The sequence below is a fragment of the Danio rerio genome, chromosome 24 (assembly GCF_049306965.1).
Source record: "Danio rerio strain Tuebingen ecotype United States chromosome 24, GRCz12tu, whole genome shotgun sequence".
In the NCBI taxonomy this organism is placed as follows: Eukaryota; Metazoa; Chordata; class Actinopteri; order Cypriniformes; family Danionidae; genus Danio; species Danio rerio.
In genome coordinates, this window is record NC_133199.1 from 41387011 (window position 1) to 41414081 (window position 27071).

General features: G+C 35.4%; 1 protein-coding gene across 1 annotated transcript in view; it reads left to right on the forward strand.

Annotated features, from left to right (window-relative positions):
• The first annotated feature begins 144 nt into the window (after positions 1–144).
• The window catches only part of rab11fip3 (RAB11 family interacting protein 3 (class II)), a 73178-nt gene continuing 46251 nt past the window's right edge, over positions 145–27071 (forward strand). The window contains 3 exon segments of the mRNA NM_001328521.1: positions 145–5482; positions 16799–16892; positions 21686–21759. Of these exon segments, the coding sequence (NP_001315450.1) occupies positions 1460–5482; positions 16799–16892; positions 21686–21759 (4191 nt within the window). The 5' untranslated portion in view covers positions 145–1459.

Genomic DNA, 27071 nt, shown 5'->3' on the forward strand with positions numbered 1-27071 from the left:
CAGGCAAACGCAGGCATAGAAAACGGGATGGATTCTTGACGCCTGTGGTTTAAAGAGGCAGACTGCGGCGCCGGCTCTGCGCATGCGTGTTGCTGACGTCGGTTTGTGTGTGTGTGCGCGCGCGCTCTCGTGTGTATGTGTATGTGTGTGTGTGTGTGAGTGAGGCAGCAGAGGTTGTGTATTGCTGCTGATGAGAGAGGGAGACAGATATAACAGAAACATCATCCGTTGATTAAACAAAACAACAGCAACAGGAGTTCGCTAGCTCATCTAAAACCGCGGATGTCAGATTAACGGATAAATCGCCGCCGAGGGATTGAGATAAAAGAGCATCGCGCTTTATTCGCGGGATTATCGGTGGTCTTCATCCCGCTAACAGGCTAATAACAAGCGCAGGTGGATGACTCGCGAGACTCGACCTGGATTTTGGCCTGTTTTTAAGAAAGATGAATTGAGGAATAACACATTCACGTCAAACCAAATTGAAGGATTTAATCGACTCTGAAGGGAAATCGGAAACATCATAAATGTCTTTTTTTTTTAGGGGAAATCAAATGAGAAGGGGTCGTGTGGGCCAGCTAGTCGGCTATTAGGTTTACCTCAGATGTGTAGGCTGTTGATGCTAACCGCACTGGAACAATCTATCATTGAAGGGTTTTTTTTTTTAGTATGGAACAATGACAGCTGTTTAAAAATAGTCTGCTGTGTTTAACATATGAAAAAGCGAGATATGTTAAGCTTTGTTTACTCAGATTGCTCGGCAATCTGGTTAATCTGAGTAAAACGTTTGAAATAACTGCCTCGTAATAGGATAAACTGTGTATAAAGAGAGTTTAAACATTATAACCAGATTTGAATACTTAGTAGTTTATTCCAGGGAAGTGTCGAGCCTCTTATAAATGATTTACTTGATGTTTTTGTAGCACTAGCAAGTTAAAGATTACAAGTTAAATCAGCCCAAATGAAATTTGTGTGATATTTGCAATTATACAGCTCTTTATTCTATGAAATTTCCTACATGGTGTATTTTTCATTAAGAATATTAACAAGAAGTACCCTGAAATACTGAAGTAATCCAGTTAAATTGGATGGGAGTGACCATGCTTTTGAGAACACTTGTGTTAAATGGATTAGATGAATGCAAAACAGGGAAGTAAACTCAACTTTTATTTATGGAGAGGTTTGCATATTGGGAGAAAAAAAGTATCGCAGCTCGCATGGAGCTGAGCTGCAACAGTGAAACCTTATCCTTGTGTCCGCAAATGTAAACAGTAGTTGATCATTTACAGGGAGGTGGACGCTTACGCATGGGTCTCGACAAGGATATTTCTTTTGGTGCGTATGCTGGAAGAGGTCACCAATTGCTTTTGAATTCCGAACATTATTACCTTGTGGGATCATAACAAAGGACTGGAATTTCTGGAATATTTCCATTTGACAGAGAGAGCTCGTCTCTTCAATGGAGCAAGTTCTCTCCAGCCCCCAGGGGTGTTCTGAGTGGGAGGTAAACGGGAAAACGGAGTGGGAATCCGATCAGAATCCTCTGGGATTTCTCCTTGTGGATAAAGAGAACAGTTCTGTTGCAGATCCTACTAATGAAATTTTTCAGGAGAATGCCATAAACCTAGATGACTTATTTTGGGCGTCTCAGACGTATTCCTGGGAAAATGGTTTGGATTGTGTTTATCCTGAATGGAAGGCTCAGCCTCCTCCTTCCCAAGATCTCAAAGGAGATGGTAATTCTGGAATTTCACAACTTGTTGAAGGAGATCTCATCTGTTTTAATTCTAGATCTGCAAGTCCTTCGTTGGCAGACACACCAGTGCAGGATCAAAACAACCTTTATGACCATGCTGAACAGGTGGAGGTTACTGCCACTTCAAGCACTTTAAATGTGTGCACAGGTGAGCTGGGCATTAACGCCCCCACCCTTCACACTGACAAAACATTATTACAAGACACACACCTTATGCTTGAAGAGTCGCATTTAACAAACTGTGAGTTCAGTTGTAATTCTGGTGTGGAAAACGAAAGTCAGAACTTCCTTTCACATGGGACTCGTAACATCCTGGAATCTGAAGGTTTGTTTGCAGTTTCTCCTGTGGAGGTGTCTTGTGTGGATACAAACTCAAATCCCAAGCCTACAATTATTTGTCAGACACCTCCTTTGGCATCTGAACACATCTACCTCTCATCCTCAGCCCTTCCCTGTGAGCCTGTCTTTCCGATGACATGCACAAAGCCACATGTTCCGCCATATCACGCGGGTAGTGCAGCACTTCCAATGGATGAGGTAGAGATGATGTTACCCAAACTTCAAGGTGGAGAAGGGGAGAGTAGTAAACCTTCAGCTAATAACAGGACCCTTGAGCCCCAAAGGCTAGATGCTAACACGGACACAACACATCTATCAGTGTGTTCATTAGGAGAGTCTGACATATCACCTGAACATTGTGAGGAAATGCTGCATGAGTTGTCAACAAAATGCACAGTCGAAATGGTTGAAGAGGAGGTAAATAAGGAGTCCGTGTCGAGCAACACAACTAATATGGCTTTTTCCAAAGCTAAAACAGAACTTTGTGAAGAATTGTCAGAATGCACATTAGGTGTATTATTGGAAACAATCGGTGGAGACGTAAAGGAGGAAGCTGCGTCGGACTCTAGAACTGATCATGTTTTTTCTGAAACTCAAACAGATCTCGCACCAGTTGCTTTAATCGATTCACAAGCAGAAGATCCTTCAGCTGAAAGCTTGCCTAAGGAAAATGGACTAGAGGAGTCCAAATCAGCCTTACCGGTCCGCACACCTGAGCATAACGCCTTATTTGAGCTCTCATCAGGAAATGTCGTGTTACCTGAGGACCACAGCCAGTCAACATTCTCAGCTCAGACTCAAGCCTTATCTGAGGTCGACCACGATGGAGACCTTACTCCTGATGGCATGTTAACAGACAACATTGTTTGCGAAGCCGTGACATCTATAGACTCTGTAATTCTCTGTAAAACAGATTCATTTGAACTCCCAAAACTGTCTGACTGTGATTTCAATTCACATGATTTTGAATCCCATGCACTTACACTTGAAATTCAGAATAATGTGACATACGTTCAGACAGGCAGCGTTGACAATAACCCTGAGGAAATGGAGAAACTCTACTCAATAAAAACGGATAATACAGAGATTCCAGACACACTCATGGATTTAGAAATCTCGGATTTACATCAAAATCAACAAGATTTAAAAAGCAAGTCTGACTATTTGCTGAATGATTTACTCCATGACAACAGTCAGGAACCAAATGCAAAAACTGACGCCTATCAGGACCAAATCAGTGCTCAAAACAATGAAAACACACTTGTTGAAGATCTCGCTCTTGTGGACCAACGGAATGACTCTTTGACCACGAAATCAAGTGCAATTGCATTCGAAAATAAATCTGAAAAAAATCTAACCAGTCACGAAATGGTGCAGAATGTCGAAGCCAAACATCCAACAGATTCATTTGAACTCTCAAAACTGGTGGACTGTGATGCAAATTCACATGATTTTGAATCTGATGCACTTGCACTTGAATTTCAGAATAATCTAACATTTATTCAGACAGGCAACGTTGACGATAACCCTAAGGCAATGGAAAAAGAGATTCCAGACACACTAACAGATTTAGAGATATCAGATTCACATCAAAATCACCAAGCAACTGATTTAGGAAGTCAGTCGGAATATTTGCAGAATGATTTACTCCATGACAAGAATCTGGAACCAAGAACTGACGCCTGTCAGGAACAAATCGGTGCTCAAAACAAAGAAAACCCACTTGTGGAAGATCTCGCTCTTGTGGACCAACTGAATGACTCTTTAAATGCGAAATCAAGTGCAATTGCATTCGAAAATAAATCTGAAGGAAATTTACTAAGTCATGATACACTGCAGAATGTCGAAGCCAAACCTCAAACAGATTCATTTGAAACCACAAGACTGGTGGACTGTGAAGCAAATTCACATGATTTTGAATCCGATGCACTTGCACTTGAGTTTCAGAATAATCTAACATGTATTCAGACAGGCAGCATTGACAATACCCCTAAGGCAATGGAAAAAGAGATTTCAGACACTCTTACGGATTTAATACTCTCAGATTTCCATCAAAATCAACAAGCAACCAATTTAAAAAGTCAGTTGGAATATTTGCAGAATGATTTACTTCATGACAACAATCAGGAACCAAGAACTGACGCCTGTCAAGAACAAATCAGTGCTCAAAACAAAGAAAACTTTGTGGAAGATCTCGCTCTCGTGGACCAACTGAATGACTCTTTGACCATGAAATCAAGTGCAATTGCATTCGAAAATAAATCTGAAGAAAATTATGATACACTGCAGAATGTCAAAGCCAAACCTCAAACAGATTCATTTGAAATTACAAAACTAGTCAACTGTGATGCAAATTCACATGATTTTGAATCTGATGCATTTACACTTGAGTTTCAGCATAATCCAACATGTATTCAGACCGACAACGTTGACGATAACCCTGAGGCAACGGATAAACAGCACTCAAAAACAATAGATCACACAGAGATTCTAGACACACAAATGGATTTGGATATCTCAGATTTACACCAAAATCAACTAGAAACCCGTTTAAAAAGTCAGTCAGACTATTTGCAGACTGATTTAGTCCATGACAACAATCAGAAGCCAAAAACTGATGCCTGTCAGGAACAAAACAGGAACAGGAACTCTTTGACTGTGAAATCAAGTGCAATTGCATTCGATAATAAATCTGAAGAAAATATACCAAGTCATGAAACGCTGCAGGATGTTGAAGTCAAACCTCACAGTGTGACTTTACAGGGAGGGGAGAGATCAGATTGCAGGTCACCAACTCGGAATCAAGTCATACCTCATTGTGCAAGTAATCCTGATTCTTTAGAGTCCACTCCCTTTACCTGTACAGATGATCAGCTGACCGTGACGGGTGGACTTGCTGGGCTGGATCTCACAGAGACTACTAGCCAATCAGGTGAAGCTTCAGGCGAGGGAGAGGCGGGGCTTCCTGTTCTGCCTACACATCAGGAGGATTTCCATCAACTGACACCATCAGAGATAAACCTGGCACAAGAGCAACAAGTGAGCCCAGTCGTCCCCAGCTCTCCTCCCTCACACAGAGATGTCTTTCCCTGTGGAGCCAGCCTGGATGGAGAGGCCTACCTGACCTTGATGGAGAACAATCCTGATACTCTCAAACATGCAGAAATGACTCTGGATCTGTGCAAGGCCTCAGACGCTCTGCCGACCAAATCGCTCCAAATTGCGCCTGTGGATTTGATTCATGTGCCTATAGTTTCCGCAACAGCCCCTAGAAGTGAGGAGCAGTCTGCTCTCAGAGCAGTTTTCCAGGCTTTGGATCAGGACGGAGATGGATTTGTTCATATTGAGGAGTTTATTGAGTTCGCAAAAGCCTACGGAGCCGAACAGGTCAGTGTTTTTGGCATATCTGTGTCTATTTGTGTAAGTTTGTGGGTGGTTAAAAGATGGGTGGTGGGTGTGAGTGTTATAAAAAAATGCTTTATGATTACAGGACAGTGTGTGTCTTCACTTGGGCTCCAAAGCCCAGAGCGAAACTTGAGCTTGGTGACACCCAAGAACTGCTCTTTTATTATTCAAACCCTCAACGACTCTTGTTCTGGATCTCTCGCTTTCATGAAGGGCTTTTCTGTTTTGAGGCTGAGCAGATTGTGTCAGTTTTAGGAAACTCTACAAGTGTTTAAGTGATGGTTCACTTAAGAATTTTAATTTTATCATCATTTGCTCATCTTCCATTTGTTTCAAACCTCTTTGAGTTTCTTTTGTTGAACAAAAAACAAGATATGCTGAAGAATGTTGAAAAAACAGCCATTGACTTCTATAGTTTTTTTTTACTATGGATGCCAATGGCTGCTTTTTCCTAACATTCTTCAGTATAATGGTTGCACGGTTTACCAGTAGTATGGTAGTATAGTGATACTGTGGCTCCAAAATACTGCTGATGCCTCTGTAGTTTTTAAACTAGTATCGTCATTAATAGTCTATATACAATACCTCGTGTTGCAGGTGGATAAGTCACTGGAATGCTTACATGTATAGGGATGCAACGATTATAACTTTTTGGTTGTATCATTATAGTCTAAGAAATAATCGTGGTTATCTTGATTATTTGCATTAATTGATTTTAAAACGCCACTAGTTTAAAATTTTTTTAAATTTTGCTTTGTAGTTCGAGCCCAACTGAATACTTGTTGCTGTTCTAATAGTTTAAGTTCATTTAATTGAATATATAAAAATCAGTGGATATTCTTGATGCATTTATTGGGTAAAATTGCTCCCAAATTGTTTTTTTGTAACTAATTTCGTTTGGTATAATGTTTATCGTGATTTTAATGTGCATTTTGCTGGTCTGTTATCTACAAAATAAAAAGAATGAATACGTTTTAGAGAACGTAACGTGCAAATAATAGTTTTTACAATAATAATTGAATTATGAAGTAAATTCAAGGAGACCTAATATAACATTTTAAAATAGTATTTCTGACAATTTTTATTATTTTATAGATTTGAGTTATGAATTACATTATCGCAATACTACTTGGTATCACGATACTTCAGCTGGTATAGTATCATTATATGAATTAATGGTATCGTGATGACCCTATTCAGTATAGCTTGTTTTGTATTCAACAGGAGAAAGAAATTCATAAAAGTTTATAACCACTTGAGTGTAAGGTGATGGTGAGGGAAGTTTTCATTTTTGGGTGAACTATCCCTTTAATACACTTTTCAGTGCTTTGTAATGACTTGCTACCCAAGTTATTTTACTTCCAAATATGAGTTTTATTCACCTAACATGTTTATAAATTGAATTGCATAGAACTTTCTTAAAATATAAACTATTTGTAGTAATATTACTTGTTCATTGCAGGCTGTAATGTAGTCCATTGTACAAAAAAAGAAGCAAAAATCTGAGTTGTTTATAATGCAGTTAATGGGACCAGTTTTTTAGGATAGTTCTGAGCTTTCAAGATATTCTATTTCATGGAATTGCATTGTTCTATAGGTGGAAATATTGTTGCATGGAAATAGTATGATTGTTATAAACTTCCAACAATATACATTTTATTTTCAAACTATTTTTTATAATTTAAAAGCGTTTGTTGAAGGTGTCTTTGAGATTTGAGCTTATTTGAAAGAAAAAGGACAAGTTTATTTTTGTGACAAGTACTGTCATTTGAGTTTAATTTGTAGTAAAACTGAACTATTCCACAGAGTAGAGCGGTTAGCATAAATGTTGCATAATTGACACCTGAGCTTGAGGTTAATCAGTAATGGGATGTATTGGTTTGTTTGTGTGATTCAGTTCATCGAACATGTTTATTTTGCACTAGTTGGTTTTCATATTCTGTGCATTGTATTTGTACGGTATTCAAATGCTATCAGTGGTTATTTTGCAGTTCAGATGAGAATATAGATTTGCATTCCCTGTTAACTTCTGATCCCCAGACACGCGCCATTGTGTGTTTAAGAGAGGATGGATTTGATGCCGGAAGTCTGGCTCTTTTGTGGCTGTTAAAACTGCTGATCTGATCAGCTGAAAGGTTAAATGGGCAGATGAACGATAGGGAGGGGCAAAAATGGACAAATGGATGCTTTGATTAGTTTTTTTTTTATCATTGGAATTATTATTTTTTTAAATACACCACTGTACATGGTTAAATACATATCGTCACTTTAGAATTATGAGGTTCTATCTGACATTTTTATCAAAATTAAGTTACTGACATTCTTATTAAATAACAACTTATTTACATTATGGGATGTTTAGTAAGACGTTTTAAGACTTTTTATTTACTAAACAAATGTTACACACATACTGTTTGCTATACGCAATGCAAAAAACTTTGAAGGTCAATATCTCAAAATCATTCAGAACGCAGATAGAACTTTATAATTTTAAGGTGAAGATATGTTTAATAGTTCTCTGATATATAAATAGTAAGTATTTAGAATAGGTCTGTGCAAAAGTCTACAGAAACTGTTTTACAAGTACATGTATAATCGGGTTGTGAACAAGGTGAGAATTACAGCGGGGTTTGGAGAGATTGACCCCCCCTAGAAAAACGCATGATCGCTCCTAAAGGACATCAAAAAAGATGGATGTATCAGGGGCAGCCCTTTAATAGTAAGAAATTGCTCAGATCTGTGATCTATATATTAACTATTAATAATTAAATATGTATAATATAAATATATATTTGACCTCTAAAATATTCTTTAGATCAGTGTTCCTCAATTGGTGGGTCGGTCGCAGGAACATTTTCAGTTGGTCGTGGATTGTGTGATTAAAAAAAAACGACAAATGTAAATTTTTTTACTTATTTGCTTATCCCGGACTTTTATTTTGAAATGCGTGCGCCACAACCCTACCGTTTGACATGTAAAATTTCATTTAATTATTGCAATAAATATGTCAAGCGCATATACGACCCTGAATATGTAAAGTATGGATATATATATTGACGACAAAAAAGACTTAAAGCCTCAGTGTCATATGTAGTGAGGTGCTCTCATAAGAGAGCGTGAAACCTTCTAAATTAAAACAACATTTAGAAACCAGAAAACAAGTTTTATTAACAGTTTATTATTAACAGTATTTGTCGTTTTTACTTTGTAATATTTCTGTAATTTGATCCATTTTGTTAAATGACAGCAATAAAATAGTGTTTATTTGTAAGTCTTGGTGAATTTCTTATGATGTATCTGTCACTACTTGTTTATGTAAACAAATAAATACAAATTAAGTATAATTCCTAAAATTGTATTATAGTTCCTAAAAATTTGGGTCACGGCTTTATGACCATGTAAAAATGTGGGTCCCATGGCCAAACCAGTTGAGAACTCCTACTCTAGATAACCATCAAAACACTAAAAACGTATAAATTTTATTAGAAATTTGTTGCAATTTAAATAAATCATAAATTTGATTCACTGAAGCATGTATTACCAAACTACTACCTTAAAAAGTTGACCCCCCCGATCGTCAATGTATTTCGCACACTGGTCGTGAATATTAATGAGCATCCCAGCAGCTCATGTCAGTGCCTGCTCACACACAGTGTGATGTACTCTGAAATATACACACATGTAAAATAATCATACTAGGGTTTCGGTACTAGAATTCTGTACCAACGATACTGGAATTCGGTATCAATCGGTATTGAAATTTTGAGCGCTGTTGAGCACATTCTTAAACAGTGCTGATTTGCCATTGTATTCACATGCTCAACAGAAATGACTGTGATTGGACGTGAAGGTATTCAGTTTACCAAAATCACCACCGTTTACTGTGTGTAACCACAGATACAATGACACTAGAGCGTTTTAAAGCTGCAATTCATCAGCAAATTGCTCTTATGTCAGCTTATAGACAGATAATCGACGTGACTTTGAAACACTCCATTGTCCCTGTATTTATGGTTACACTCGATAAACAGTGATGAGTTTGGTGAACTGATGACCTTCACGGCCAATCACAGTCAATTCTGTTGAGCATATGAACCCAATAGCAAATCAGCGCTGTTTAAGAACGCGCTCAATATCACTCAAATGTTAGCGGGAAATGGACATTTTTTTAAATTTCAGTATTGATTGGAACCAAATTCCAGTATTGTGACAACCCTAAATCATACTGACAAATAGTGTAGATTCCTTGTTAAATGACAATCTTTTCAACTGAAGTGGTGGAGAGGTTTATTTTAGCTAGGAGTTAGTGCGCTATATTTATGCCACCAGATAACAATTTTTTTTTGCTTCCCCTTAGTGTGCAGCATGAAATATAGGCAATATTTTTTTATTATACTCCACAAAATAGGGAGACAGGGTGTATTTAGAGTTGTATTTTGTGCGATTAATGAATGTATAACATGGAATCAATATCACCTTTGCTTAAACAGATGAGTTTAATGAGGTTAATTGACACATTTCACTTCAGAAAATTCCCAGTAGGAGCTGAGTGATATGACACAATGCATAAACATAAATTAACCAGTTAAACTCTGCGGACCCGGGGCCGGGTCCGTGACGTTATCGACTTTCGCTTTAAGATTTAAAGGGCTAGCATTCCACCAGACCCCCCTTATGTGGTTTCGTTTGAAAGTTTAGAGTCTATATTTTATGCACATATGCATCACTTTGGTTTTTATTTTACTGAACAAAAATTAATTTACTCTTAAATACACAGTATTTTGGATATCCGAGCTTGGTATTTTATATTTGTTAATTTTTACGCATTTTTCATATGACACATGTACAAGTTATAGCTCAATTGAAAGCTCTTGCCGGTGCTCATACGGTTCTAGCATTCTTTTTACTGAATTATATTCACATATCAAACATTTGCTGAATGAATCGCGGCGTTTCCATAGAGCAGAAGTGAAAACAATAGATTTATGATCCATAAGCAGCCTCAGATAGCACAGACATCTCTTACCTTATGCTGTGCACTTCAGGGCCATTTCTCCTCTGTTTTTGAAGTGGTGTGCATATGTAATCCTTTTTATGTGTCTGACGTGGTCCAAACACAGTGAATTATGTTTGATCAAACAAAAGAATAGTGAAATATGTAAACATAGATCGATCCCTGTGGCTTGTATAGCACTTCTCATCAGCTGGAATACAGTAACTTTTGTATAGATTATGGTAGAGACATTTTTATTTTTCCCTATGATTACAGACATGTGCAGGAACCACCAAAATTAATTACAGCACACTAGACCACACAGAACCTAAAATGTACACTTTCAAATTTAAGTTTATAAAAAAAAAAATACAAAAAGTGCCTCGTTTTTTCAGGGGTTTATTATAACACAGACGACATATACAGTTATTCTAAACACTTTCAATAGTGTTTTATGAAAATTCAAAAGGTTTTCTTTAAAATAATACCGAATTTTTGCATTTACACCTCTGCATGTGGATTTAGGAAGCTTTTAAATTTGGGTAGGCAAAATCCAGGCAGAAATCCCAAATACCAGCAGAGTTTAACTGGTTAAACTAACTTTTACTCAGCAATTTACATGTGTAGGTTAACTCTTTTCAAATATTCATGACAAATTTCACAACATACATGTTAAACTATCAAAATGTGCAATTAAACGGAGATTATTGCTCTTTGGGGCTGTTCTGAATATATTTATTGTCATAGAGATGCTCCATGCTTGGTTGCTTGCTTCACAGAATGACCCTTTTACTCCTAACCCTGTCTCGTTTTTAAAATAAGAGTCCTACATACATAATAAATAGATCAAATAAAAACAAGGGGAACAAAATATTGTTGTAATATCTCTAGGAAACATTGTGGCCAATCAATCCGATCCTGGTGTGTGCATATTATTGATTCTGTGAGGATCGTCCGAGTCTGTGTTTTGTTTTTTGATTTTCCACTCACAGGATTTACCTCAGAACACTGAAAACAATGGTATCTTTTCCATGTATTGAAGTCTTATTTTTCAGGATGTCTTAGGTATATTCAGATTATCATTATATGGCCCCTTTAAAGATGCATATTACTGTTGAGTTTCTTGTTTTACAGCGATCGAGCTCCTGACCATGTGATATACTGAATGTTTAAACTTTAACCATCCTGTTTTGCAAAAATGCATCACGCATTTGCAACCCTAAGCAAGATTGTGCTTTCTTTATAGTGTAGTTTACGGTTTCAGGGATGAAATTGCACACTAGTTTGCCATCCCAGCCTTGAGGGTCATGTCTTTGTCTGCGTGACTGTGATTGGACTCAAATTAGTCTTCTCCATATTAAATACACAAAAGGTTGAGGGGGAGATATTGATGATGACAGACAGACAGTGATATAGCTGTGTGGATGTTTATATTTCAGGTTTAGTACTGGATATATTTTGAGTAGAAGAGAGGTTATATTTGTGCATGTGTCTTTTCAGTGTATGATACAGTAGCCATGGTATTGTGTGACATTAGATGCAAATTTTCGTTAACCCGGAAGCAACGTTTTCCAGGAAGGAACTGTTAGGTAGCATTAGGTAACAGCAAAAGCATGTGATTCTATCTGCAAGCATTGTGTTTTAAAACATGAGAAAGTACCAACGTGAAAAAGAGTAAATATAATAATTATAAAGGATAATTCATTTGAACAGATTTGGCTTTTGACCTTCTCTTGTTTTTTAATTCGCAGCCTGAGGTTGTTCATTTTTTCCTGCTTTAAATGTCAGATGTGTGAACTCTTGCCACTCGTGTGGTTGATTCGTGACTCACGGGTTTTCACACTTCTATACTGAGGTTATAACAGCTTCTTAACTGACTCACATTAATTACTTAAAGCAGTCACTTTCTTAAAGAAGTCTGAATGTACAGGAGATAAAAAAAACTGGGGATAAACTTTATTGCTTACAAATATTATAATTCGGCTCTCTTCAGTACTTGGTTCTGATTGGCCAATCACAGCATTCTGTGATAAGACGTATTTGAATAATGAGCACCACCTGACTTATTATAAATAATTTAGTGTAGCTTATATGATATTATGTAGGTTTTTAAATACTTTTATTTATTAGCCCCTGATAATTTTTTTTTAGATAGCATTTTTAATTGTAGTTGTTTATTTTTAATTTTAGTGCTTTAACTATAGAAAAATAGAATTTTTCAGCTAATTATTACTATTGCTGTGTTTGATATTACTGTTTAGTTATTATGAATAAATATATATATGAATAAATGAATAATATATGAATATAAATAAATATAATGAAGATATATTGAGCTAGCAATTAACTTAAGATTAAATAATTATTTTAAAAAAAAAAATTTCAGTCTTATTTTTAACTTAAATAATTTTGGCTTTTTATTTAAGGGTGCACTCACACTACGTACAGTTGGTACAAAACTGTTCCTCAAGGAACATTACTTGCACCGGCGTGTACCTTTTTTTCTGAGTGTACAGGCAAATCACGCCAAAGCCCAACCGAACTGCGTTCTGGCACACCTCTTCCAACGGGGCCAGGTCCCGGGCACGGTTCGGATTAGTTAAGATTTAAGAGTCTATAATTTGGTGCTTTTAGGACTAAAATATCACATTTGCATTCAGACTTCCATGTTTAGGGATCAGTTTGACTAACATTCAAATCTATTAAGGATCTATTAACTAACAGTTTTTTTCCATTAACTTTTTAAACCTGCTATGTTTTGGTGGTAAATCAAAATATTAAATGTTTAGCTGACAAATAGCTTAAGTTAGACAGAATTTTCACCATTTTGTTCCATTTAACGTTCATTTCAGTTTTGTTGATTTTTTTCTTTTTAGCTAGTAAATTAACTAAATTGAATGTTTTGCTGGCAAATAACTAAAGTAACTCCGGGTGCTCCGGTTTCTCCCAGTCTAAAGACATGTGGTACAGGTAAATTGGGCAGGCTAAAATTGTCTGTAGTGTATAAGTGTGAATGAGTGTGTGTGGGTGTTTCCCAGAGATGGGTTGCAGCTGGAAGGGCATCCTCTGCGTAAAAACATGCTAGATAAGTTGGCGGTTCATTCCGCTGTGGCTACACCGGATTAATAAAGGGCCGAAAAGAAAATGAGTGAATGAATAACTAAAGTTAGTTATTTATGAAGTTATTTAAGACAAAGTTATTTATTTCAGTTTTATTTTACATACCATTTTAAAAGTATGTTATATAAATGTATATAAATATGTGATATAAATAATATATTTAATATGTTTTGATCTCTCAGTCAGAGTTTTTCTTTGAGAACCGATTCTACAGCTCACGACAGTCATGCTGGATATCAGGTCTGCGGTTGCCTGGTTACTGACTGTATGTGATTGTGTCTGTTCATTGGAGTGTAGCTTGACTGTGTGTGTGTGTGTGTGTGAGAGAGAGAAGAGGTAATGTTTTTGTTTTACCAGCATATATCAGGGATGTACAGACTTTTGTCTTTGTTTAGTTATACCTCAAGTTTCCAAAAGCATTTATCTGAGGGCTTTGTACATAAATGAATATGATCATTTATTATTATCATGAATTTGTGCTTGAAAAAAATAACTTTTAAATCCATCTCTTCCTTTTTCTTCTGTCAGAGAGGCTGTGTGCTTAGTTAATCTATGATAATGTAAACTAGTGGTTGCCAACCTGTCGAGTGTGATCGACTTGTAGATGTTAAAAAATACACAAGAAGTACAAGAGATACATCATGATTTATTCATATATTAGTTTATCCAACTGCTGGTTTTATTTTTAGTATGGGTAACTGCGGCAAACGTTGACATATACAGCTCTCCATAGTGATGATATACAGAGCTCAGCATAACTGAGTTCACCGCATTTTGAAAATGAATATATTTCTCCATTTCTCAGTGAATATACTGTAGGCAATTTATTTTAGTGCATTTAAACAAAACAGATTTATTAAACAGATATATTTATTAAAATAATATTTAGTCACCAAACATATTTAGAAATTGAAAAATAACACAATTAAATTCAAGCTGCAAACTGCAAATAAAATTACAACCATCACATTTTTTCAAATTCTTTTGCTTCTCTTTATTTTTCCTCTTTTAATTTGTATTTAATATTTTTCTATATCATATAAATTTGGCTGTACTAGTTTTTGCACCGTTATCGTAAGTTATTTTATTAGATAAGCACCAGATTCAGCTTCAGGGCTTACTAAACTAATGTATATGCTCAAATATAATATTGTAGAGCTTCCTAATAAACGTATGAATTTAAAAGAGAGATTTGTGAGGGTGTACTGATATATGCTGAGCACTGTACCGTATCCAGCAAAGTATAGGGGGCGGTTCACACAGAATGTGTTTTTTTCTTTTCAATGCGCTACTTTTCTATTGTTTATTTATGTTAACATGCACTTTACGAACACGTTTACATTACTCTCTCACCTCGTATTTTTTAAAGCCCCTCACACATGGGCACTGCGTTTTTTATATGCTGTGTGAAGTTAAAAGAGAATTTTAACTTTTACACACAGATCTGCTCATCACTGTCGAAAGCAGTGGACCAATCAGATGAACTCGGAGGAGGGGATATTTTTTGAAATAAAAATTAGAAAAATAGATTAGATATGGTTAAACTGGTGGATTGTACATACAGTTGAAGTCACAATTATTCGCCCTCCTGTGATTTTTTTTTTTTTGTTTGTTTGTTTTTCTTTTTCAAATGTTTCTCAAATGATGTTTGACAGAGCAAGGAATTTTTCACAGTATTTCCTATAATGTTTTTTCTTCTGGAGAGAAAGTCTTATTTGTTTTATTTTGGCTAGAACAAAAGCAGCTTTAAATTTTTTTACACCATTTTAAGGTCAATATTATTAGCCCCTGTAAAGGTTCACGAAACCCTCAAGTACTTTTTTTTTTAGATTTAAACAGATCTGTGTGTGTTGAGCATCAGTTAAGAGAATGTTAGCACCTGTCAAACTGGGCAATTTTGAGCTTTTGTCAGCTAATTTCAGCTTTCGGGTTTAAAATGATTTTTGGGGCGGATCAAAATCGGCGACGTAGCGCAAATCTGCAAGTGCAAAGATGAGGCATCGGTTTCTCATTATTATTCATAGCAAAGTTTCCTTATCCTATGAGAAGAGTCTGCTTCATAATTATTCATGACTGCTTGTGCTTTCCGAAGGCAAGTCAGACCTGCCAGTGCCAAACTGTGAGACATGTTGATGACTGGGTGAGACCGCGTCCACGGACCCACGGCACGCAGTATTTAGCGGTTCATGAAGGCTTGTGTGTGTTTGCTTCCATGATCTATTGAATTTTTTGCATGTTTTTCCCCGCGATGCTGTCAGGGCCGTTACAGCAAAGCTGTATGAGAACGTTGTCTTTCATCAGGAGTTCATTCACATTTAGACACATCGCTGTGTTGCTGTGTTTGCCTAAATCTTCTAGATTACCAGCAGGGCTAATGGTTAAAATAGACAGGGCAAGAGACCTGCTGCACTGAGTCTGCATTCAGACCCGAGGACTGAGGGAGAATCCTCATTTAAAGTGTTTATATGAACACGATTATCTTTATAATGATATAAATTGTGGTTATCTGTATATGAAATTATTACGAATAACAAATGTAGCAGGGCATTAAATTACTGTTTATTTCTTTCCATTTTAACTTTGTAAACTATAAAATCATGCGTCTCCTCACGGTTTGTGTCTCATTTTGTGAACCGACTGACAACAGTTGTTCGCTCTCCTCCTTCTCCCCTGCTGGCCACGCCCACTCCTGCCCTTTGCTCGTGGAGCTCCACGCCCATTAGGATGCATCTCATGAAAAAATTCTGAGGTAGACTTCAACAGAAAGTGGAGGGTGTCATGACCCTTTAAGCTATATTTTCTTCAATTGTCTACACAACAAACCATCATTATACAATGACTTGCCTAATTATCCTAGCTTGCTTTATTAAACATGTAAATGTCACTTTAAGCTGAATACTAGTGTCTTGAAAAATATCTATTCAAATATTATGTGCTGTCATCCTGACAAAACAGAAATCAGTTATTAGAAATGAGTTATTAAAACTATTATGATTAGAAATCTGCTGAAAAAATATTCTTTCTGTTAAACAGAATTTGGGGAAAAATATATAATAATTCAGACTTCAACTTCAGTTCAAAAGTTCTTGGCGACCACCGATGTAGACTATGATGCTGCTCTGTTTGTTTAAGATGAGTGGTGTATTGTGTGTGTTTAAGTGCTTACTGTTTGTTTGTGGTTACAGGTGAAGGATCTGACGCGGTTCTTGGATCCCAGCGGTCTGGGTGTGATCAGTTTTGAGGATTTCCACAGAGGCATCAGTGCAATCAGCAATGAAGGTGAATTAAGCCCACCCTATCCAGCATGTGTTTTACACAGCGGATGCCCTTTTAGCTGCAACCCATCACTGGGAAACACCCATACACTCTCACTCAAACACATACACCACAGACAATATAGCTTACCCAATTCACCTATAGCGCATCTCTTTGGACTTTTGGGGGAAACCGAAGCACCGGGAGGAACCCCACGCTGACATGGGGAGAACATGCAAACTCCACACAGAAAGCCAACTGACCCAGCTGAGGCTCGAACCAGCGACAGCGCTACCCACTGCGCCATCGCGCCGTCCTCCATTAGTTAATATATTTACTTATATAAACAAACAAACAACACATTTATTAGCGTATTTATTCATCTTTATTGACAAAGATAAAGTCATGCATAGATAGTTCATATTAACTCACAATGCATTAATTAATCTCATCATTATATAATCATAATAATTCATTAATAAATGTCCTACAAGCCATTTTTAATCCAGGATAGAAAATGCATGAACTAACATTTTACTTCCTTCATGCAGCTTTTTAAAGTCATTTTGGAGCAAAACTTTTCATGTTTGAAAGAATTAGATTTTTTAATTTGGTCAAAAAGCAAACATTTAACATGATCTGATCATGATCTTAATAATGATAGAGCGTTTCAGATCAAATTCTGTGCTGAAAAACACATGAGTCAGAGCGTCTGTGCATTACTCACTGTGATCACGTGGCTGAATTGGGAGTTTTGAGAATCTTTTAAAGAAGTGAGTCTCGTTTGGAAGGGATTTGTTGATAAGCAAAGACCTCACAGGAAAATTAATTCACCCCAAAAATGACATTCAGCTATTAATATTGTCATCCTCAGGCCATTCAGCGTCTTATTTTAAGGCAGTTGGATATTAAAGATACATAATATGATACCACATTGCAGTTACAATTGTTAATTCGTTATTGTGTGTTAGTGTGTATATTATTGCTGTTGTAGTTATTATTATTAATAATATTTGTAGCGTATTTTTACATCTCACTTATAAAATGTAGTACTTGCAGAAGTATCGTTGAAAATCATTTTACCAACCTTTATTTAGTTAACACTGCCACATCATACACCCACATTTTCATCCCTCCAAAAATTTGGGAGTTTTGAGGATATTTTAAAGAAGCGAGTCTTATTTAGAAGGTATTTTACTTGTTGGTGAGCAAAGCATTTCACGAAAAAATTAATTCACCCAACAAAAAAAAAATTAATTTAGCTGTTAATTTTGTCATCCTCAGTCCATTCAAGGTGTAGGCGTCTTAATATTGTTCAATATGACATAAAAGATGATTATATGCTGAAACTGTGATTCTTAATGGTTAGCATCTCTTCTGAGAATCAAAAAACACATACAGGCAAAACAAATTGTGTAAAATCTGTGGTCCTAATGGTACATTGCGGTCTTATAAAGAGAAAATCAGTCTTAGTGTGCTTAGTGCAGGTAAGTGGGCTTGACAAAGCAACTGTTGGTCACACACTCTTTCCATATGAACTAGACACCTTTTTATAAGCATCCTACACACATCTTGGAAAACTTTGTGCAATTCTGAGGTGAGTGAGTGGGCTTGACAAACCACCTGTAGGAGGCACTTTCTCCTCTTCATATGAAAAAAAAAGCAAGCAACGTTTGACAGTTTTAAAAACAATTTAAGGTCAATATTATTATTAAATTAAGAAAATATTTAAATATTATTATTTAGACTTTATATATGAATAAATATATATATTTAAATATATAATAACTTGCCTAATTAGCATAACTTGCCTAGTTAACCTTATAAACACGACTAAGCCTTTTAAATTGCTCTTTATGACGAAGTATTTTGCGAGATAACTAGTAAAATCTTATATGCAGTCATAATGGCGAAGACAAAGAAAAGTATTGATTAGAAATTAGTCATTAAAACTATTATGTTTAGAAATGTGTTTTAAAATGTCTTTTAAACAACACTTGGAAAATATTTTAATAGACTTTAAATTTAACAGGGGGGCTAATACAAAGATATAAGTAATAATTATAATGCAATAAATAGACAGCGTTATTAAAATATATATAAATATATATATTAAAATATAATGTGCTCTGTGTTGACTACAAACTAGGTATCAAAGCGCAGTCTTACTGTTTGTAGTGGGCATATGCACTCACATCTCTCTATAAACCTATTATGGTGATGGCGGGATAGTTTAGAGCACTTTACTAGGGTTTTCTCCTATAACTTCAGTAATGAGATGAGGTCATGTTTCTAATGGCCTGCTGTGCGTCCTGTGTTTCACGAGTCAGATTTCTCCCATCATTAATGGATGAATAATGGAGAATATCACTCTGTCTGCTTGTGCTCTACAATACTTACAGCATCAAGAAAGCTTCTTATTCCCAAGAAAATTCTCTATTGCATTACTTAAAATGACAGTTAGTAGTATGGTTAGTCATATGGATACTGGAATGGCTGTAAATCTGAGTTGTTTAAACCCAGTGCTTGGCCCAAAATGGATATAGCCAACTATTCAGTTAACTTTTCAAATTAATGTTAATTTTGATGTTAACCCAAATGTTGGATACGTTCATATTCGACCAAGAATTGGATTAAGACAACGCAGCTTTTTTTAGATTATGACAGAAAGTGATGTCTTGCTATTTTGAGGGATTTTTTTTTGACATCGATAAAGTGTTGATTTTTGACTAGGGCCGCACGATACTGGAGAAAATATGGAATATACAATTTTGCTGTTGAGTATTGCGATAAAGATTTTTCTTAAAGTATAAAATGTCCCTAAAAAAGTATTTTTAGAATTTTATTTATTTATTTTTTTAACCTATCAGTAGTTTACATTATATTTATTTTACTTTTTTTTTTTTTTGCAGAGACATTTTATTGTTGCAAAACATCTATATACTTTATTATTGTCCAAACATCAACCAAAGAACCCCCATTATATAAAAGTCATTAAAATATATGCACAAATGCAAAAATCGTAATTATTAAAATAATAATAATGAATGCATACATACAAAACAGTGAGATTTATTCATCAAATTACATAAAACAAAACTGGGAGAAAGAGTCAAATTAACAAATAACAGAGGAAGACTGAACATATATGTGTGTCACATTTAAAAACCACAAACTCGAGACCTTGGAGAGAGTTTGGATGGAAAAATCTGATGAGGTTCTTCATAACTCCTCCTAAACTGTCTGCATTGCGTGCAGGTGTTGAATGTTTTGTTCTTGTTTGAGACAGTGTGCAACCTCAGTGGCTAACCATTTTCACGTTTTTTCGGCTTGCCCAAAAATACAGACCTTCTGGTATGAAAAAGCGACTGAAATAAAAAACAACTGGCCTGGATTACTGGATACTGGATTAATGGCAAGGTGCTGCCTTGTCATAAAAGTTTAATTTACCTATTACTATTTGTCAATTGCGTATGAAGACAGTCTTAGAATCGAGAGACAGTGCGTGCATTTAAGCCTTTAAAAGTCACCTTCTCTGTGATGTCGTAAACACCAAATTGCTTTTCGGTTCCTCTTATCTGATTGGATGTTGTGAGCATGTCGCTTTTTGTAACCTGTTAAAAACCAGTTCAGCAAAGTGATGGCAACATTAAGGCTAAAATAATGTCTTGGAAGCAGACATTCATGTGGGTACAACGCAACAATTTGCTCATTATACATTTTTGAACATTTTAAAAATATTTAAATTCAAGATTCAAACACAATTTTTGACACAATATTTAAAACATGGCTGAGAAATAACTATTAACTTTTCCTCTTTTTTTTTGGTGGGGCCAGTGAAAATATTGGCAGGGCAAGTAAAAATCTGAACCGCTGGCCCAATTGGACCAGTAAAAAAAATCCTTAGTGTTGAACCCTGTTATATATATATATATATATATATATATATATATATATATATATATATATATATATATATAAAGAATACCACAACGGCGAATATGTCAAGTATAAAAGCCTTTTTAATTTCCTGAGGTGCACATGCAAATATTCTTGAACGTGAATCCATTTGATAAAAAATTGTAAAATTTTAGATGGAAATCTTAAACTGTTTTAGATTTTTATCTTATATATTATCATTATTATTATTATTATTTATGTTTTTTACTTTGGAAATTATTTCTTCCTGTTGATGACTTTTAATTGTTAGAATATTTTTTATAATTATAGAAATAAGTATTTATAAAACTTGATAAACTTGATCTATTTTCTTTTTGCCATGACAAAGCCATAGCAATAAAATTAAAACTCACTCTCTCTCTCTCTCTGAGATGCACACGCAGTCAGCAGAGGTCTGCAACACAGTGCCAGGTGAAAGTATAAATTAGGCTTCATTGCCATACCGTACTATCTATTACATGGTTGAGCATTTCTAAACACATAAAAATAGTTACTATGAAAAATAAGCATTGGTAGCAGCAAAATGACACCAGCAGGAAACCCTCTAGATGAACTCTGAATAAATCTACACCATGTTGTTACAGTACAGGACATTTCAAAAACAAGGCTCCCAATCCAAACCCCAAACTATGCTTGTTGGTCTCCAAGATCTTCTCATTCATTAATAAACCAGCTAGCTGAAACAGACTATTAACATTTATAAATAACCTTTCCTGCACTCCAAACAGCTCAGCAGTGTATTTTATTGAGGAAAAGGTTTATTACTATATATTAGTATAACTAAACAAGCATTGTTATGTACAGTTATCAAGAGTCCTGCCATAATCCATATGTATCTTCTCATATTTTATTTTCAGGCTCTGATCCAGAGCTCTACAAGACTCATCTCAGCGCAGTGGAAGCCAGTGGACCTCCAGAGGAATATGACGAGGTATTAAACAGCAATTCTGTGGTTATTGTGTCCATTTATCCTCCTCTCGTCATGACAAATATAATAAATCAGAATCAGCATATAATAAACTTTAGGATCCCCATGATTGCAGAATGATGGAATCCAGAGCAGCACATTCCTCAAATTCCCCAAAAGATTGAAAGACCACAGTCGAGCTCAGCACATCTCAAACTCAGCATGCTCATTTTCCTGCTGCAGTGCCTCCTGCTGGCTCACTTTTTCAGAGTTTTTATTTTTTCTCAACTATTTTTTTTTTTTTTTTTTGCATTTTAATGTTTCATTGTGGAACAGTCTGAGCAAACTGATCCAATAATCAAACACATGTCCTACTTGCTCATTTTATTCGCTCTCAAGTGAATCATTCAGGCCACTTTATTAATTTAGGCCAGAGGTGCCCAAAGTAGGGCCCATTCCATCTGAATAGAGGAGAATGATGGGGAGTTGGTTGGGGCGAATGCCTTTGACAGATTTAACATAAGCTTTTGTTTATTTGTTTAATTGAGGGGCTACAAAAAACATCCAATTAAATTGTAATGTACTTTTAAAATGTAAATACTGTCACTTGACAGATGGACAATGCACAATACATCGGCAAGCAAATCAAGACAAAGGCAGGAGCAGCTCCACTAGTGTATACTGCATTGAACTCCATTGTGTTGTAAATGGAATTGTTTATGCTTTTACTATAAAAAGTTCATTATAAAACATTAAAAATGATACGTCATCTATAATTAATAGAATAATATTATCAGCAAATAAATTAGAAAATTACTCAAGGCAAAGTGAATGTAATATAAATTGGTTTATTTGTGCATCGATAGATTTGCTCTTCAGTGTTTGGACTTTAAGCAGTAAAATTTAAACCACCTGAACTGAACTGAACTGAACTAAACTAAACTGAACTTCAACTCAAAGATGTGTTGAATTGAATATATATAACTTCGGCCCAGTGGCCTCGATCAACTTTGGTTTTTGGCAATTTATAAGAAACTCCTGATTTAGCCGGACTAATGTGAGATTTAAGATGTCATTTTAATTAAATTCTGTATCTTTTGTAAATTATCTAGATAATTTGGTATTTTGTGAAAGTTCCCCTATTTTGACTCATTGAGAATCAATAACTATTAAAACATATATACTATATATACCAACATACTTTCACTGGCCACTTTATTAGGTACACATTTTGCCTTCACAACTGCCTTAATCCTTCATGGCATCAACAGGGTACTGGAAATATTCCTCAGAGATTTTGCTCTATATTGACATGATAGCATCACGCAGTTGCTGCAGATTTGTCGGCTGCACATCCATGATGTGAATCTCCCGTTCCACCACATCCCAAAGGTGCTCTATTGAATTGAGCTCTGGTGACTGTGGAGGCCATTTGAGTACAGTGAACTCATTGTCATGTTCAAGAAACCAGTCTGAGATGATTTACACTTTATGACATGGTGCTTTATCCTGCTGGAAGTAGCCATCAGAAGATGGAGACACTGTGGTCATAAAGGGATGGACATGGTCAGCAGCAATACTCAGGTAGGCTGTGGCGTTGACACGATGCCCAATTGGTACTAATGAGCCCAAAGTGTGCCAAGAAAATATCCGTCACACCATTACACCACCATTACCAGCCTAACTGTTGATACAAGGCAGGATGGATCCATGCTTTCATGTTGTTGATGCCAAATTCTGACCCGACCATCCGAATGTGGCAGCAGAAATGGAGACTCATCAGAGCAGGCAACGTTTCTCTAATTTTCTATTGTCCAGTTTTGGTGAGTCTGTGTAAATTGTAGCCTCAGTTTCCTGTTCTTAGCTGACAGGAGTAGCACCCGGAGTGGTCTTCTGCTGCTGTAGCCCATCCGCCTCAAGGTTGGAACTGTTGTGTGTTTAGAGATGCTCTACTTGGTTGTAGCGAGTGCTTATTTGAGTTACTGTTGCCTTTCTATTAGCTGGAACAAGTCTGGCCATTCTCCTCTGACCTCTGGCATCAACAAGGCATTTGCGCCCACAGAACTGCCGCTCACTGGATATTTCCTCTTATTCAGACCATTCTCTGTAAACCCTAGAGATGGTTGTGCATGAAAATCCCAGTACATCAGCAGTTTCTGAAATACTCAGACCAGCCCATCTGGCACCAACAACCATGCCACGTTCAAAGTCACTTAAATCCTCTTTCTTCCCCATTCTGCAGTTGGACAGGTGTACCTAATAAAGTGGCAAGTGTATATAACATACATAGTTATATATAACTCTAGCAAATTCAAAATGATGTCTGATTTATTTATATTAATTTAAAATGATGTATTTTGTGTTTCAGATAAAATTTTTTTCATGTAATGTGATTCTTATATATAAAGTCTGGCCCGAATGTATTTATACAATAGGCAAATTCTGACTTCAAGTTTTTTCTGACTTAAAATTTAAATAAAAGATGAGAAATATATATATTTTTTCATCCTCTTAATATGCTTTGGGAGAAGCTGTTGTCAAAAAACAAATCTTGCTGGTTGAAAAAAACCAGCTTTAAGTCAGTAACTTTAAGTCAGAATTTGCCAGGGGTATGAATAATTTCAGGGCTTGACTGTATATGGAAAAAAATTACCTGGAAAAACATAATATGACGTTAATTTCACAACTCTTTTCTAAACTGAACATGTGGCTCATTGTTCCCAACAGAATTTGCATATATGAATATTCATTCAGTAAATATAGAAATCTTGTTTTTCTTGTTTTTTTGCAAAATAATTTTTCCCATTTCTGTCTTCCTGTCATTTCCAACGAAAAGCACACACACACACACACACACACACACACACACACACACACACACACACACACACACACACACACACACCTGCATGTTTTCCTGTGGGTTGTGAATGGCTCTGCTGTTTCCCTGTTTGCTGTCAAAACACACTGGCCAGGGTGGTTTGTGTAGCACCTCGTCCACAGGAACAAACACACACACACACACACACACACACACACACACACACACACACACACACACACACACACACACACACACAAGCTTGACAATATGCCTGGTGATATATTTTTATAACACACACACACACACACCTGTCATTCATCAGATCATATGATTGTCGCAGTGTCCTGAATATTTGTTTGTAGGGTGTGAATTGTTAATGTTTTGCCGTATGTTGGAAAAACAGCAATAGTCTGTCTTAAAACCTCCCGAGCCGCCTACCTAGACTGCATTTTGTTGTCATCATAGGCAAACTAGAAATGCTAAGTAAGCTTTTTATGTTTCCACCCACAGCCACATAATATATGCACACATTCTGTTTAATGATTTGACAAGTTAATAGAAAAGGGTGGAGTCACGACAACAGGCCCCGCCCATTCCTGGTGCTTTTACCCTTCAGACTTTGGTCCTCATTTTGCACAGAAGCAGAGCAGCAGTAATATCTCTCTCTCTCTTTCTCTCTCTCTGTGTTTTGGTGGCTGTCAGAGAGATAGGAAGTAGTTGTTAGTTTTGTGGTTAGTTAGTGAACCTGTTTTTCCTGTGGGACTGTACTTGGGAAAGAATGGTTCTGGGAATGGCCTCTCCTGTTCTCGGAGCTCCTCTCGGACTCGCACAGGTACGTCAGGTTCTGGATTGAAGGAGGTTTATGTGGATTTACGATGGCTCTGTTTTCTTTGGTTAGAAACAGCTGATTGATGCTTTGAGGATTTTTCTTGAGCTCTTGTCAATGGTTTATTATGATTTTCAAGGTAATATGTTGGATGTTAGTCTGTTGTGTTTTTAAATGACCTTTAAAGGTTTCTTATTGTCATTTTTATTTTCCATTTTTAAGATAATTTTTGGCGTAGTATAAAAGTTATTAACTTTTTAAATGTTTTTTTGCTTTAATTTTTTTAAGTAAAAATAGTTTACAAAGTTTTAAACAACAATTATTATAAACATTTTTATACAAATTGACAAAGGCTTAATTTTTTCATTAAATAAATAAATAATATTAAATAATACATTACTAACATATTTGTCTAATCTATGAACTTTCAGTGTCCATTAGTTCAACAAAGGGGTCACCATCCAGACTCTCCAAAAAGTCATTGAACACTTGCTAAATAGACTAAAATATATTAATTTTATTGTTCAAAAATAGTATACAAAAGTTTATATAATTGCACTGTAAAATGACTGTTCAAAAATATTTAATAATTAAATAATTTATTTAATTATTTATTCCAGTGATTTTAAAGATGAATTTTATTAATAATAGTAATAAAAGCAATAATAACTCGAGTAATAATGAAACTACATACAATAAGAAAGCTGTTATTTAAAATGTTTATAAATATTACTTTTTTTTTTTTTACATTTAATAAATGCCGCCTTCATCAACATAATAATTTTCTTTAAAAAACATTTAAAAAAACACTGACTCCAAACTTTTGACCAGTACTAAATATATCTTTTCTTTTTTTTTTCTTTTTTATGCTTTAGTAGGTTCATCTTTGGTCGGACAGAAAACACTGTAATTACAATATGAATAATATTGATACATATGGATATACATAGCATGCCATAAAATCGTTAATAATAGAATTTATTTGTAATGTAAAAATGTAGATTTTTTTTTTTATTAAAATATGTCTGCATAAATTTTTTTTTAAATATATTTGTTATAACAAGATGTTGTGAATAATAATTTTAAATATAATGTTACTTACATTTATTACAAAATACGCTTAAAATGAAGGGGATTTTTTACAATGTATTTTTATATAACTGATTTTAATTGTTTAAATATTTTTATTTTTAGAAATTTTAGCAGACATTCACTTGTAAATACACTTTTAAAAATACAAACATAAAACTTGCATTTCAAGACAAAAAAAAGAGAAAATAAAAAAACAACCAGCAGACATAAAAATGACAAATAAACAAAAATTAAACATACCTTCCCCCAACCAACGACATGGTAAACATCACAAAATTAGTTTTTATAAAAAAAATTAAGAAAAAAATAATTTAATAATGTTAAAAAGTCGTATAAAAGTTTTTTTTTTTAAATCTGAAAAATATTAAACATAACAATTTAATTTTTATTTTATACATTTTCAGTGTGCAGAATAATATTTACTGCTATTAATAGTGATCGTATTATACATTACAGGAGGGTTCGTTGTTGAAATACAGTTAAATTATGTAAATATTCAGGTTAGATTAAGTGCATTACCATAAAATCCAAACAAAGGGGTTGTTTATTTACTCTTTGAGGCTCTTTTAAAGTTTAAACCTCTTGTTTAAGTGC